The following is a 15,006-nucleotide window of genomic DNA, read 5'->3' on the forward strand; positions in this document are numbered from 1 at the left end:
TGCTGTGTGAGTGCAGAGAACACTCCAGAGCTGCCTCATGAAGTGGTCTCAGATGTTGAAACTCCCCATGTAGAAACAGTGCCCTGTTCCTTGAGATGCAGTTTGGAAGTGTTGTTTTGCAGGGAGCAGTACAGAGAGCACAGTCAGAGAGCTTTCTAGGAAAATAATCTTTGGCTCAAGAAAGAAAAATAAATTGGCCAAAGGATGTTAATTTCAAGTTGTCAGTGGCAGTGTGGTGACAGGCTTTAACTCTATTGTGGCTCAGTTAGACCTGGTTGAGAAGTGGGAAGGTTTCCATGCTGGACCAAATCAGTGATCTGGAGTTTGGGGGGCATCTTTATACTGGATAGAAGGTGTCTTCTTCCTCAACTACTTGCAACCTAGCAAATGAAGATTAGCTGTCCCCAGGCTGTGGATGATCATATTTTGGCACTGGGAGTTTGCATGATCAGCATTTCAGGATGAGTCACCTTCTTAGATCTTAACCCACTGAGTATGGAAATATTTTTCCTTTTTCTCTTTTACAATTTTGTGTTCATGTCAGGCAGCTTTAAAGGATGTGTTTAATAGGAACACTGCATTGCCTGTATTTCAGTTTGTAATTTTGTTTATCACTCTGTTTCTTTTAAATTCTTTGCTAATTAGCTTGAGCTTTTTAATTTCTCCTTGTACAGAAACTGTCCCTCTCACTTTCAAGTTACTTTCAGGTTTCACTTTCTATGATATATTTGCATTTCTTGGTATGCTATTTATCTGTGTACACATAATGAAGCCACATGGCTTTAAAATCCAAATGTCTTTGCTCTGTTCTCTTACATGCCCAAAACAGGGGGTCTTAACTGTGATAAAAGTAAGTACCACTGTGGACTCAGGATCCGATTTTTTTGAAAGGGTGAACTAATGTCACAGTCTCTTACAATATTTTGATTCATAACGAGATAGTATTTTTCACTTTCAGCCTATATTAATTGTTTGCCTTTTTATAGAAGCATAGAATGGTTTGGGTTGGACAGAATCTCAAAGATCATCCAATTCCAACTCTCCTGCCGTGGGCAGGAACACATTCTACTAGACCAGTTTGCTCACAGCTCTATCCGGCCTTGAACGCTTCCAGGGATGGGGCATCCACAACTTCTCTGGGCAACCTGTTTCATTGCCTCACCAACCTCACACCAAAGAATTTCTTCCTAATATCCAATCTAAACCTAGCCTCCTTCAGCTTTAAGCCATTCTCTCTTGTCCTATATCTTGATCCCAGTGCAAAAAGTCTCTTTCAAGCTATTTTGTAGGTTCACTTCAGGTGCTGAAAGATTCTATAAGATCTCCCTTATGTATTCTCTTCTTCTGGTGATCATCTAGTCCTAAAAGGACTGAGACCACCTTTTCATCTGAAAAAATGAATTTAATAAGGAAGGTGAGGCATTTAACTTCTCCCATGAAAAACAAGTGATTTACATAGCTGTAGAGGACTCTGTAGAAGTTTTTCACCAGCCTGCTAATGAAGGAATGGAGGAAATTTAAAGATTCTGCATATGCATCCCTCCCCCTTATCCCTTAGTCAGTAGTTATTTTCCTTCTCCTTGTTTCTATTTTTTTGGTTTTTTTTTTTTTTTTTGCCAGAAATTTGATCTGTCCAGAGAGGGATCAAGAGTGAATAGATAATGGAAAGCAGAGTGCACTATACATGAAAAACTCACAACATTTTAACTGAGTTAGAAACAACAACTCAAAGCTTTACTAATTCAGTGTTGCAGATGATTCCTGATAACCAGAAATGAAGCTGAGAAGCAAAAGTGAACTAGAAATGACCTTGCTGTCCAAGGCAGGGACTGTACCTTGCCTAGAGAGTGTTAATAGTGAAAACCTAGTCCATTCTTCACATTTTTTTCAAACACCTAACATGCTATTTTGCGAGGCAGTTCAGTACACAAAAATGTGCTGGGTGGAAGTCAGGATGCTGGCGCTCTTTGTGCGAACACAGTGCACGTTTAGATTACTGCGGGAGTGCAGACAGGGCGCTTGGGAGCAAGCACGCAAACCTCATGTTCAGCCTCCTGGCAGGAGCACTCGTGCCAAAAGTGTGATTAATCCCAGCAAAGGAGGGTGTTTATGGGGTGTCACAGTCCTGGCAGAGCAGCCCCTTATGGATGCACACCAGGCAGCTGTGTTTGGACCCACATGCTGGATCCGTGAGCTCCTCTGCTCCCCTGGGCCTGGGCAGGCTCCAAACACTGGCTGTGGCCCCAGCCTCTCAGGCACGCTCCCCAGACACACTTTTATGTTTGTACCTACTCTTTAAGCCCTCTTTTTGGGACCACTGCTGTACCACAGGGATTATAAAGGGATTTTTATACACCGGCCACATGCAGCTAGTAAACTTAGTGGCAGAGATACAAAGCAGAAGAAATGTCTATGCACAGTTTTCTTTGCCTTGGGCCCTAGAGCATATCCTGGGTTTTGGATTTTTTATCTCCAACTCCTCCAAGAAACTCCCATAATTTTTCAGGGCTGAGGTGTAACCAAGTTAGGCTTGAAGCCAGTTCCCTGGCTTGAAGAGTATTCCTTTGTAGCATGCTTCTTCTTCTGCTTGTCTTTTGTCCTTGTACTAGCAATTTGATTTGACTTCGTCCTGGAAATTTTCTGAACAGTTGTAAAATAGGCCTTTTCTTCTTTATGCGCCACCCATTTTACCATCCCTAAGGTGGTTCCACTCGAATGGAAAATGATTTCTGTTAAGGAGAATGTACTGGTCTCTATTGTGCTTCTTCATCTTTAATCGAGGTACCTTATCCACTCCATATTTGCAAAATCTTGGTTAAGTGGTCTAGCAATTTCATAACATTTACTAAATTTTGTCCTTCTCGCTAAGAGAAATGTCACAAACTATTAGAGTAAGGGCAGGAATTATTGTCCTAGTCAATGAGCTGTCTTTTCACTCTTCAGGTTTGTGAAATTAAAGCTGAACACAGTGTTAAAAATTATTTTTAGCTCATAGTACAGAAAATATTTGTGATGTGGGCCACTTTATCTTTTGATAAGTTAATTTCTGACTTTGCCTCTTATTTCATGCCTTAGAGAGCATACTCTTTATTTCATAACCACTCAAGATATATGAGTTTATGTTTGTGTTTAAAAAGCACTGATGGTCTACATAAACAATTTTAACACATTCTGTTCTGCCTTTCTACTTGTAATTCACTACAACTATTCTGCACCTAAACACTCCAAGAAGGGTATTCCAAATATACACGTAATTCCAGAATCTACAGCCTACTTGGGTATCCTTTAAACACTAAGATATACTAAGATTTGTGTGCTCTTGTAATGTAACAGTGAGATATCTTTATCAGGAGTTCCAGTGGTGCTGTATTTTCTGTTGCCAATATCTCCATTATTTCAGAGACAAACCTGTTTTGCTGTGGAGAAAACAGCAGAGTTACACATCAAGCATGTAATTGAGCAGGAAAAGCATATAAAGGAGACGCTGTTTAAGTTCACGTGTCATGTTCCAATCATTGGGGAACTTAAGAAGTCAAGTTGTCTATTCTTACAGAGCTGTTATCTTTTTTATATCAGGCAGTGAGCAATGCCAGTTCCTGTGCAGAATAAAGTAGTGAAATCCATACTGTACTTGGAAACTATCCATAGTCTTTGCCTTTGTGGAAACCCTTTCTTGACCTTGTGGCCTCAAGTATGAAGAGCTGCCACACACATTGGCTCTGGCTATAGATGTTCCTGAGGTCCCATTTCCAATGTGTTGGGGTTTTGTGGGGTATGTAATACCTATGCTGAATTGTTATTCCCTGTGTTCCTCTCCTTCACTTTCTATCTGAGTCCCAGCCAACATTTCACTCCTCTCCACAGATGGATCTCATCAACACAGAAGGGAAAATGGTGGGAGAATGCCTGTTTCATGAAGGGCTTTTCCAGAAAAAAAGGGAGAGATCAGAATACTTGGCTTCCTCTAATGATTTGGGCAGGAATTCTGTCCAGCAGTAGGGCAAATCTCGCTGGATTCTGTACATGCTGCTCCACAGTTCTCTTCTTAGTTCCAGATCTGATGTATCATGATGGTATATTTGTGAGTTAAGGTATTTGCTTCTTTTGTTCTAGCACTATGATCATGATATGCTTTTTTTTCTGTTCTACTGCTAAGGATACTTTATTTTGTCAGGTTTGGGATGAAACTCTTGCCAAATCTGCTGAGGCTTGGGCTGCTACATGCATTTGGGACCATGGTCCTTCCTATCTTCTGAGATTTTTGGGCCAAAACCTGTCAGTAAGAACTGGAAGGTAAGAGGTTACCCTACAAAGCAATTATTTTGTCAGCCTTTGAGCAATCCAGATCTTGGATGGATGCAAGTGTCATCCAGTATTCTATGTCTATATCTGTAGAATTATCTATATCTGCCAGTGTTCCTTTGCTGAAGAATATTATTGCTTAATACTGTGATGATGTGAAGCGAAATCTAAAATGACATTTTTTTCTTTCTTTTCTTTCCAGGTATCGATCTATTCTCCAGCTGGTAAAGCCATGGTATGATGAGGTGAAGGATTATGCTTTCCCTTATCCTCAAGATTGCAACCCTAGGTGCCCGATGCGATGTTATGGACCCATGTGCACCCATTACACACAGGTTATATAAATTTCCTCTATTCAAAATCTCATGTCCAAAGCTAAACTTTCCTATGATGTATTTATACGCCTCTCTCTCAAATAAATGTATGTGTATATCTATAAATGTATGTATTTTCCTTTTCAATTTGGACTTCACCAATAATAAATATTTATTCAGATGGTTTGGGCCACTTCCAATCGTATAGGCTGCGCAATCCACACATGCCACAATATGAACGTCTGGGGATCTGTTTGGCGGCGAGCTGTTTACTTGGTATGCAACTATGCCCCAAAGTGAGTTGCTCTCTTTTATTTTTGTTTATTTTTACACTTTGTGCATGTTTTGGTCCTCTCATAGGACTGCTTACTTCTTTTTCAGCAGCATGACCTCTCTTTGTGCTTTTTCTGTGGGCTGCTCCTTTGTTCAAGCTTTCCATCTGAACATATGGAAATGTATGACTCCAGTGTACAAGGAGGAAAAGGAATCAACTTGATGTGTGTGGAACAAAACAAAAAACTGGTTTTCTGTTATTGCTGTTATTATTATTATTATTTTCTTCCTTCTTTGTGCTGACTTCCCTTTACTTTGAATTCCTTATTTCTTCACTCTTTTATAGATAGGCATGGTGGACTAGACTTCCTTGGGTAGGCAATCCCACTCTAGATCAGGCTCTTGATTTATTGACAGGTGGGCCTGTGCAAACCTTAAGAAATTCAGTAAGGCCAAATACACCTAGACCGGGTTAATCCAAGCACAGGTACAGGCTGGGTAGAGAATGAATTGATAACAGCTCCGAGGAGAAGGATTTGTGGGTGTTTGTAGATGAAAGGACTTGTGGGTGTTTGTAGATGAAAAACTCCATTTGACTTACCAGGGCATTCATGCAGCCCAGAAACCCAACCATAGCCTGGGCTGCATCAAGAGAGATGTGCCCAGAAAGTGATTCTTTTCCTCTACTTTGCTCTCCATCTGGAGAGCTGCATCCAATTATGTCTTTGTTAGCACAAGAAAGACATGGATCTGTTAGAGCAGGTCCAGAGGAGAGCCACTAAGTTAATCAGGGCTAGAATCGCTCGTTTATGAAGGCAGGCTGAGAGAGTTGAGGCTGTTCAGCCTGGAAAGGAGAAGGCTCCAGAGAGATCTTGTATCAACCTGTTGGTACCTAAAGGAGCTGTACAAGAAAGCTGGAGAGGGACTTTTCACAAGGGCATGTAGTGATAGGACAAGAGGGAATGGCCTTAGCTTAAGCTAGGTGGGTGTGGATTAGACATTAGGAAGAAATCCTTTCCTGTGAGGTGGTGAGACGCTGGAACAGTTTACCCAGAGAGGTTGTGGACTCCCCATCCCTGGAGTTATTCAAGACTGGACAGGATGGTGTTCTGAGCACCCTGGTCCAGTGAGAGGTTCCCTTCCTGTGGCAATGGGTTTGGAACTCGTTTGTCCTTAAGGTTCCTTCCAACCCAAATAATTTTGTAATTCATCCTTTGATGCGTGTTGTTGCCCACAGAATACCTTTGTTTATGACCATGCTAGCATTGCTTTCATATAAAGTCCATCAGCCTAAGCTCCATGTGTGAAAATCTATCTCATCTTGCCTTCCATATTAGGGTCTGTTAAAATACAGCTCACAGATGCCCATAGGTGGCCATATATCCCATAATTTGCAGAGGTCGGTGTTAGGTTGAAATGCAGAAATTAATTTTCTGCGAGCATTTCCTAGACATCATCCCAAGCTTGCCTTTGGGTGCAGAATGAGTCGGTAAAGTGTGGCTCTGGGAGAGTTTCAATTTGCAGTCTGGTTTGCACCCCTGTTGCAAAAGCTGCACAGATAGTGTAAGTGGCTGCTTGCTCTGACTGTGTATTGGGCAAAGACACAGTTCTGTATAGGAGCCTCAGTGTGATTAACTGAGCATGTTTTCCATAAACTCTTGGTGGCACAGGTCCATTTGTGGTAAAGAATATGCAAGAATAGGTCATTACTGTAGCTGTTACATGAGTAAAAAGAATTTTTAAAGGTTTTGCAACTGAAAAAGAGATAGGATTTTGTAAGAAAATTTACTTGGGGAAATAACCACCTTTGGAAATCAAGGAGATTTCTCTGTCCTTTTGTCTTTAATATTTACTAGAAAAGGATGGTAAGAAGTGAATGTGAGGGAGCAAAGAATAGGCAGCAAAGACTCTATCTGACTTATAGCTCCACAACATGGACAAGATAAAATCAAAGATTCTAAGACAGTTTTTTTATCTATCCTAATTTGAAAAAAAAAAATTAAAATGATAAGCTTTCTGGAATACTTATCTCATTTTCATATATTGGAATAAAATGGATTCATACATTAGGCATTTTTGGAAACTCATTTAGTGTTTGTGTATCAGCTAGCAATGAATTAATGACATTTTATATTTTCTGAATCTAAAAATCCCACAGCTTCTCACACAGCTAACCAAAGCTTGAAGTTGCAAGCTCTTTCTCTGTGTGAGATATTGAGCACACTTTTCAGTCACAGGAAGTGGAATCATGATTTTCACATCTACTTCTTGCAGGGTCACAAAAATTATATTGAATGATCTTCCCTGGATTAATTTTGTATTTCTAGATTTAATTGAGTTGAGGACATTGGGCTTAGGGTCCTTGGGCACACACAGAAGTCTCTTTGCCACTCAGTAAAGTCTGTGTCCTTCTGAGTAACCAGCATACCAGAAACTCCTCTAAAGAGGAAAGGAGTGAATATTACAGCCCCAATCTGTTACTAAGATTGGAATTTGGCAAAGATTTAGGATTTAGAACTCCAGTAATTTTCACTGATGCCATGCTGTAACATGGAAAAATATTTATGCTTCTGAAATGAGTGCAAATCCCCTGAAGTTAAGGAGGATGATTGTAGTTTAGAGAGGCCCCAGATTATCCAGCAGTCTCACACAAATCCGCCATGTGTTGCATAGAAAATTAAGCAGAAAGCAGTTTTGAGCAAACTCCGAATTTCCATATCTGTTATCAGACTAAATATATTTCCTGAGCACTTAGCCTGCTGTACTCATTTGGAAGAGAAGTAGGAATGAGCAAATTATTTGAGATTCCTATTTTCTTCCAAGGCACAACCCAGACTAAGGCTTTTGATCCAGTGTTACTGGCTGGGAGGTGGGGAATGACAAAATGTTTCATAAATAATTGCATTACTCACAGCTATTCCATGTCACATGCAAACTAAAGGAAAGTTCTCTGCTCTGTGAGACATAACATTTAAATAAAAATCTAATTTTAACTTTCTGCCTACATCATGAGTGTTACACGATTCTCTAAAAGTCCGTGGTTTACATAAACCCCTTTAAGTCTGGATGTGTTTTTCAGATGTTCCTAGATGTTTCAGAGTTACCTCTTTTCATATGATCACTCTCCAGACTTTGTAGCCCTTTCTCCCTAGGGTCTATTGCACACCTCTCTTCACCAAACACCCTACTTCTGCTCTCATTTGCATCTGTGAGACCTCTGACAATGCCCCAGTCCAGTTCCTTTTAATAGTTTTTTCTTTCTTTTTCTCTAATCATGAGTTCAGTCTCAGAGCTTCACCATGTGAATATAGGCTGGTGCAACCTAAGAGTAAGATTTCACTCAGTTTGTTTATCCATCTACAAAGCACAAGCTTTTAAGATAACTGCCAGAGAAAAACGTGCTCAAGGAAAACCTTGCACCATTGTTTATTTTGCTATTTTTTGTAAATATAGATCCCCAGTAAAAAATTCTCTGTCATGAGATCAGAGAACCAAAAATCACTTGGTTGTAGCAAAACCAAGAAGACTGGAACTTCACTGAGACTAAAGGATGTGGAATGGCTATTGCTGGCCTGGATTCACATGGTCATTTTCCTGCTCTTGGGAATTGCTAGATCAATGTTTATCAGTAAACAACAGCAATGAACTAATGTCATGTTTTTAGTAACAGAGCATTTATGAGATATCAATGGCGACATTAACTTTAGTCACTCAAAACAAGTATGGCTGATGATTTTTTTTTTCTTCCACTGAAATTATTAAGCATTCTGTTTAATTTTTTATTTTCAGGGGGAACTGGATTGGAGAAGCACCATATAAAGTTGGAGTTCCATGTTCAGCTTGTCCTCCAAGCTATGGAGGTTCTTGTATCGACAATCTTTGTTTCCCAGGAGTAACATCAAACTACTTATACTGGTTTAAATAAGTTAAGATTAACATTATTTTAAAGAAAACCCACAGATGAGTAACAAGAACCTTGTGTATTGAATTTTGCACATATTATATATAGAGAGATATTGTAATAATACTCTGATATTTTCTTTTTGTATGCTTTTGTATAATTAGCTTTCAAAGTACAGTATAATTTGGTTTTAACACTTTGGGATTTACGACTCGCATTATCCCTTTCAGATTAACATTTTGTTAAAGGAGAGTAAACTCATTTTAATCTTAGCAAGTATAGTTTCCTGAAGATTAGATTATAGTAAAAGCACATCAGAAGACAGAATATGACTTCCTTTTAAAAATAATAACTGTAGAAAGAGAAGGGTCATTGTTTAATATTGTGCTTTAAAAATGGAGTGTGACATGCAAAGGAACAAATTGTCCTCACACTCCCAATGGTTCCTCCTGTTTACACCTGTGCTTTCACCTGCAATGTCAGTGGGACACTGAGCAGAGAAAAACATATGTGCAAGAGAAACTGCAGGATATTACCTACCTCATGCACAGCATCAATTCGTTTATGGTGTTTCAAGAGTTCAGCACATGGCTGCTGCTATCACATGTCTGTGTGCAGACAGGAGTATTAAAGAGAATGAGGAATCACACTGACTAAAATGCAGTGGCTGTTAACTCACGTGCCTAAAGTCTTATCTAAAAAGAAGGCTACATCACTGTAAAAATACTGGTATAACAGCACAGCTTGACTCTACCTTCCTGTGTTTCTGAACACAGTCATAGTTCTATAATGGTGCTTTGCAGGAGTATATTCATTCTTTTACAGGAAGAAATATATTGCTACAAAACAATATACATCCATACATGACATCCATAGTGGTCTTTACACTATAGGTTTACCAGTATATATGTTATCCCTCTGACTGAAATTCAATTGAGAATCAGGAGACATCAGACCTAAAAACAGGTAGGAAGATTTCTAAATAGAAGACCCTAGGGATCTTTAAAATTTATGTAGATGTTTTACAAAAATTCCAAATTTCTAAAGCAATTGCCAGTGTCCATTAAAAATATATTACACTGTTTCCTGAAAATATCTGTGTGCATTATTAAAAACCAAATCTGCCAAAAACTTTCTGCCAAAACCTGAATGTCTTATGAGTGCCTAATAGAGACATTAAAACCAAAATATTATACAGGTACTTTTCTTGAAAAACAGATTATTAAATGGAAGAGATCAAATGACTGCCACTGTTACTAGGTCATTGAAATAGCCTTGAATTTTGGCTTTAAGTTGTTACAGGGCAGCATGTACTCCACTTTAAATATAAGTGTTTAGTCTACTTGCACTGCTACATTTAGACCTCTGAAATTTATGAACTTTGAAAAGCAATACTGAGTAGAGCAAGTGGAACAACAGAGGATAATTTCACTAGAGCTACATATGTATGTATCTTTAAGTCACTAATTCAGTCTTTTTAGGGTATTGGAGATAGTCTGTCACCAGAATATGAAGTAACATGCTGGTGATAGAAAAATAAAGATGAGAATTTGAATTCTTCACATTAGTCATTCTTTTTGTCAGCAAAATATCTGGGACAGGCTGTATAGGGTATGAAATGTAGCAGCCCCTCTCTATCTGTCTGTACTCTGATCCCTCAGAGAACGCCAGCAGCTGATCTGTGGCTCTTCAGATATTTCTGGTTAGTGACACTTCTGTATCTGACAGGACAAGAACTAGACAGGCATATTGCCTTTAGATGTGTCCATGTTGTAAAAGGATAACTCGCTGTAATATTCTACTAACTTTTATCCTGACAGGTACAATATAAACATTTTTCCTTTTGTTTTCAGAGGAGTTTGGACTTGAACAGTATTCAATCAGTCAAATACTTTGGCAGAGTAAAAGCCAGTCCTGTTTTGGGAGTGAAAGACAGCCTCTTTGCAAGATCTGTGTACACACTGAAGTAAATGAGTGAGACAAAACTACTTGGTGGGTGACTTGCCCCTCAGTCAGCACAGTTGTTGACGAAGGTGCAGGTGAAAAATGCATTTTTGTTCTGCATAAGAAATCTTCTATAGAGGTAAAGACGGAACAGTTAAAGCAGTGCATCTAGCCATTTTCAGTATTTTTATTTTTGAAATACAAATAGGAAGCAGAGCATAAGAAAAATTTCAGGTTAAGCCATGAAACCTACAACAGTAGGTCTAACAATAAATGACTATGCACTTTGAAACTTGCAACTTGTATATTGTATGTTACACTTTCCAAACAGGACTAGACATTGTAAATTAATTTATAATTCTGTAATTCAGCTGAAATTATTATCACGGGTATATATGTTATCATATCTGTTACTTTTTAAGTTGCTACAAATACCTTGATTTTGTGGAATATTTTGTTTTCTGTGAATATAGAAAACTTTGCTTTTAAGAAACAGGTATGCAGGTTTTTTCACAACATCCCATGATGGTGCTAGGGATTAACTATTGTAATCACACTGTAATTGACAGCAGCAAAATATGATCTGGAAATAAGCTATTTCATATGAGCAGCTCCTGATAAAACCAGCCTCAAGCACTCAAGCATTAGCTGAATATGTTTCATTTAACAGAGAGGTTTACAGATCATCAGATATTTGATTGCCACATGAAACTTCCACTTTAAAGTGGAAGGCCTTTCTGTACTGCCTATTTGAATTGCCCCAGTTTTTATTATCTTTTTGCTCTTGGGCCAGGTAATGACAATGCCAGTAAAGCTCTATTTTGATTGCCAGTGCCAGTGCTTCCTGACTGACTACCTGACACCAAGTGCTGCTACAAAAAAAAGCACTGAAACATGCAGAAGACTTCAGATGTCTGTGGCAGCTCTAATGCATGCTGAGCTTGATGAGTTCAAGGCCATGCTGAGGCAAACCACCTCCAGTTGCTATTCTGATGGCCTTGAAGTACTAATTTCTTCTCAGCAGAGGGGTGTGCCTTTAAAGACAGAGAAATTAGCTCAGACTTCTGTTCTAAATATAAAATTGTAAAAGTACGCGCAAGCTAAAATAAGGCAAAAATTATTTTTTGTCAAAATACTGTGAGAGATGTAAGAGTAAAAAACGATATAACAAAATTGATATAATTAATTATTGAGTGCAGCTGTTTATAATAATATCTGCTTGTGACTTTTTGCGTCATTTAAACATCTAAGGTGATGGGTAGCCATTGATACCTTTTGGTGCTAACCTCTGTGTTCTGGTGCTGAAGTTACAGATTATTTTTTGTGGAACTATTGCCATATACACTCCAGTGTTTGTGAGATCTTTTTCAGCTAAACATATAACTTGCCACTAAGTCATATTTGCTTTTGGAGTTCTTTTTTATGGTTGTTTCAGGCTCTAATAAGAGTTTTATGTGCATCAGAGAAGAAAATGTATTCCAGTTCAAAACCAAAACAAACAGTACCCTCCCCTCCTCACAACAGGCAAGTGCTTGTGGAACAAATTATGGGGAGACTAAGACCTCTGAGAATCATGACTTCAGATTGATGCTGAGCAAGTTTTAGTGATTCCAGATCATCTCTCTGAAAAATAAATTACTTCAGAAAATCTGGGCTTGACCTTGCACACTTATCCTTGGGATCTATTCTTTGAGATCAGTTTTTTTCCTTCTGAATTCGAGGTGAGTTTGATCACATCTCAGAGAAAACCAGAGGACTTTCAATATAACTTCTGCAGAATGAAGAATTGGACTCCATGAGAGCTTTGTGAACACCAAAATTAGACTTCATATGCCATCCCCTATTAATACTGGGAAATACCATGGGGCTTGGAAAGAGGAACCCTCCCAGAGCAAAAGTACTGTGGCTGCATGGAAAGAGATACATCTGTGTTTATTTCCATGTCTGTATCTGTGGGTAGGTGGATAGGTGTATGATAGGTGATAAATATATATGTTTATACATCCTCCCTGAGGATTGGGTTGCAAGCATGGATGCCCTCTTGTGGTTGAGAATGCCTCTACTCCTTACCTAGGAATCCAAGAGGTTCTGGGATTTTTTGAAAACAAACGCAAATCTAAAGTTTTTGGCCTTGATTTTAGAGACGCATGATTTTGTCTGTTTCCTTTGAGAAAAGAGGTGCAGTGCAGAACTCCACCATTTCTTAGTTTTATATGATTTGTAAGTACAGAATTCAATTACAGTTTTATTATCTGATGACTACCTAACATACAGAGTTTTATGAGTATGAGGTAAAACAGAGTTATTCAGATGCCAGAAGAATTTTTAAAAGTGTTAAGTCAGATATAGTTCTTAAAACCCAGGGTGTGGGAAGCCTTATTACTCAGATACTATGCTATGATGAGCCCCAGTAAAATTTTAAGGGCCCAAATTACTGTTGCAATCTGCCCATTGCTGCTAAGTTTTTAAGACAAAACTCTTGCTTTCCCGTTCTAGAATGAGATGGTCTTGGAATACAAGCACAAAAAATTTTTGTGGTGCTTTTTAAAACTGCAGAATTGAAAATTTGTATGCTCCAGTTCTCAGATCATACATATTTGGTCTGGTGGTCTCAAAGTGCACAAACTTCTTGTTTAAATTTGCAAGAAGAATGTTGAAACTCTATCAATAGAAGCCTGAAATAGCCATAACCTTCTCCAACTGCTTTCTTTCAATAGAAAATAGTTTGAAAAATTAAGAAAAAATAGCAATTACCCATCTGATTAATTCAACAAATGGGCAACAGTCTATCTGGTTGATTCAAGAAATGATGAATGAGATTGGTTACTATTGGTAATTTCAATACTTTCTTTCTGCTTGGCCTTCATTTCCCAACTCACCCTCAGGGTAGAGTTATTTTCTGTTAGAAAATAATTAAAAGGCAATGCATTTTTAAATTCACAGAAGTCAGTGGAACAGATAGAAAGCTTTGATTGTTATCCACATTCTGTTGAGTTCCCCTGAGTGTGAGAAATCCAGACTGAAATGGTTGCAATTCATTATCTCCTTCTGACAAAAGACAAAATTCAGAGTGGAAGAAGATTTTGGCATGTTATCATTGAGTAATAAGATTGTAAATTCTTTTAAATACTTTAATAAATTCTTTAAAAATTACATGCACTTTCATATTGAAAGTGCATATAAATTGTACTTAGGGTTATTTTGGCCAGCAGGAAAGAGAGGGAATATCTCTCAGGTTATATGTTTAGCTCACAAAAGCCATTGTCATTCAAATCACTGGCTTTTCATCATGCTGCTATCTCACTACAGCTTCAATAGACCATCCTGTAAGTCAGGAAGTATCTTAGATATGGCGTTTAAAGTAATAAAATTCTTCCTTAAGAGTGAATGGTAATGTTGGAATCAATAGCTCTTAGGAGTTAAACAGCTTTGTTTCATGTAGGGTGCTCTAACGTAATTGAAATGGTGCTTAAAGGTAGGATTCATTTAAGAAGCAAACCACCTACAGATGCTTTTTTCCATATGCAACAAGGACATATTTTTCTGAGGCTTAAAGATGCTGGAGATTGGAAAATAAGTATATTTCTATGCTTTTTAATCTGAACCCATGTAAAAAAAAGTTCAGTGTTTGTAGAGTGAAATGCTCTTTCCCCCCCTCTCATTATTTTCATTTTTCTTGTTCAGGTTTTTTTGATAATTGTGTGGGTGGGCTTGTATCTGGTTTTTTGGAGAAGAAACCTTGTTGTCTAACACGTGTTGCAGTGAACTTACCAATGTATCATTTCTTTCGTGTTGTCATATGACACTATATATATATGTTATACCTGAGATATAAATTTGTATCCCTGTTTCAACTTCTAATGCTATGAAACTGTACATCATTTTGATATATTTTGTAACATCTATGCATTTAAATAAATAAGTAAAATTATCAATATTTACAATTGACACTGTTTTGAGACATCTTTTGTTGTTTCCTTTTTCCATTTGTACCCTGAAGAAGGCAAGTTTTCAGGGAAACAGTAAAGGACAGATCTAAACTGAATTTTAATTCAGTTTTAATATATTTATATAAGTGCATGTGCTTTACACTGGTGCTCCATTATGTACTTGAAATCTGTCTTGATGTATCCACCCATATGGATAGGAGCCTGTCTTTTTGTGTTGAGAGATGGAACTCTTCATCAGAATTACTGTTCAGGGTATGTTTTCTTACATGCCTCTGGCCAAGAAGAAAAATCTGAACTGTGACCAAAGGAGATATCCACAGAA

At 38.1% G+C, this 15,006-nt stretch overlaps 1 protein-coding gene across 1 annotated transcript in view; it reads left to right on the plus strand.

The window, feature by feature from the left end:
* The window catches only part of PI15 (peptidase inhibitor 15), a 26,745-nt gene extending 12,061 nt beyond the window's left edge, over positions 1-14,684 (plus strand). The window contains exons 3-6 of the mRNA XM_005429135.2: positions 4,175-4,293; positions 4,505-4,637; positions 4,797-4,912; positions 8,679-14,684. Of these exons, the coding sequence (XP_005429192.1) occupies positions 4,175-4,293; positions 4,505-4,637; positions 4,797-4,912; positions 8,679-8,814 (504 nt within the window). The 3' untranslated portion in view covers positions 8,815-14,684. The remainder of the gene's footprint in view (positions 1-4,174; positions 4,294-4,504; positions 4,638-4,796; positions 4,913-8,678) is intronic.
* Positions 14,685-15,006: the final 322 nt, after the last annotated feature.

Source organism: Geospiza fortis, unplaced genomic scaffold (assembly GCF_000277835.1).
Source record: "Geospiza fortis unplaced genomic scaffold, GeoFor_1.0 scaffold1831, whole genome shotgun sequence".
Classification (NCBI taxonomy): domain Eukaryota; kingdom Metazoa; phylum Chordata; class Aves; order Passeriformes; family Thraupidae; genus Geospiza; species Geospiza fortis.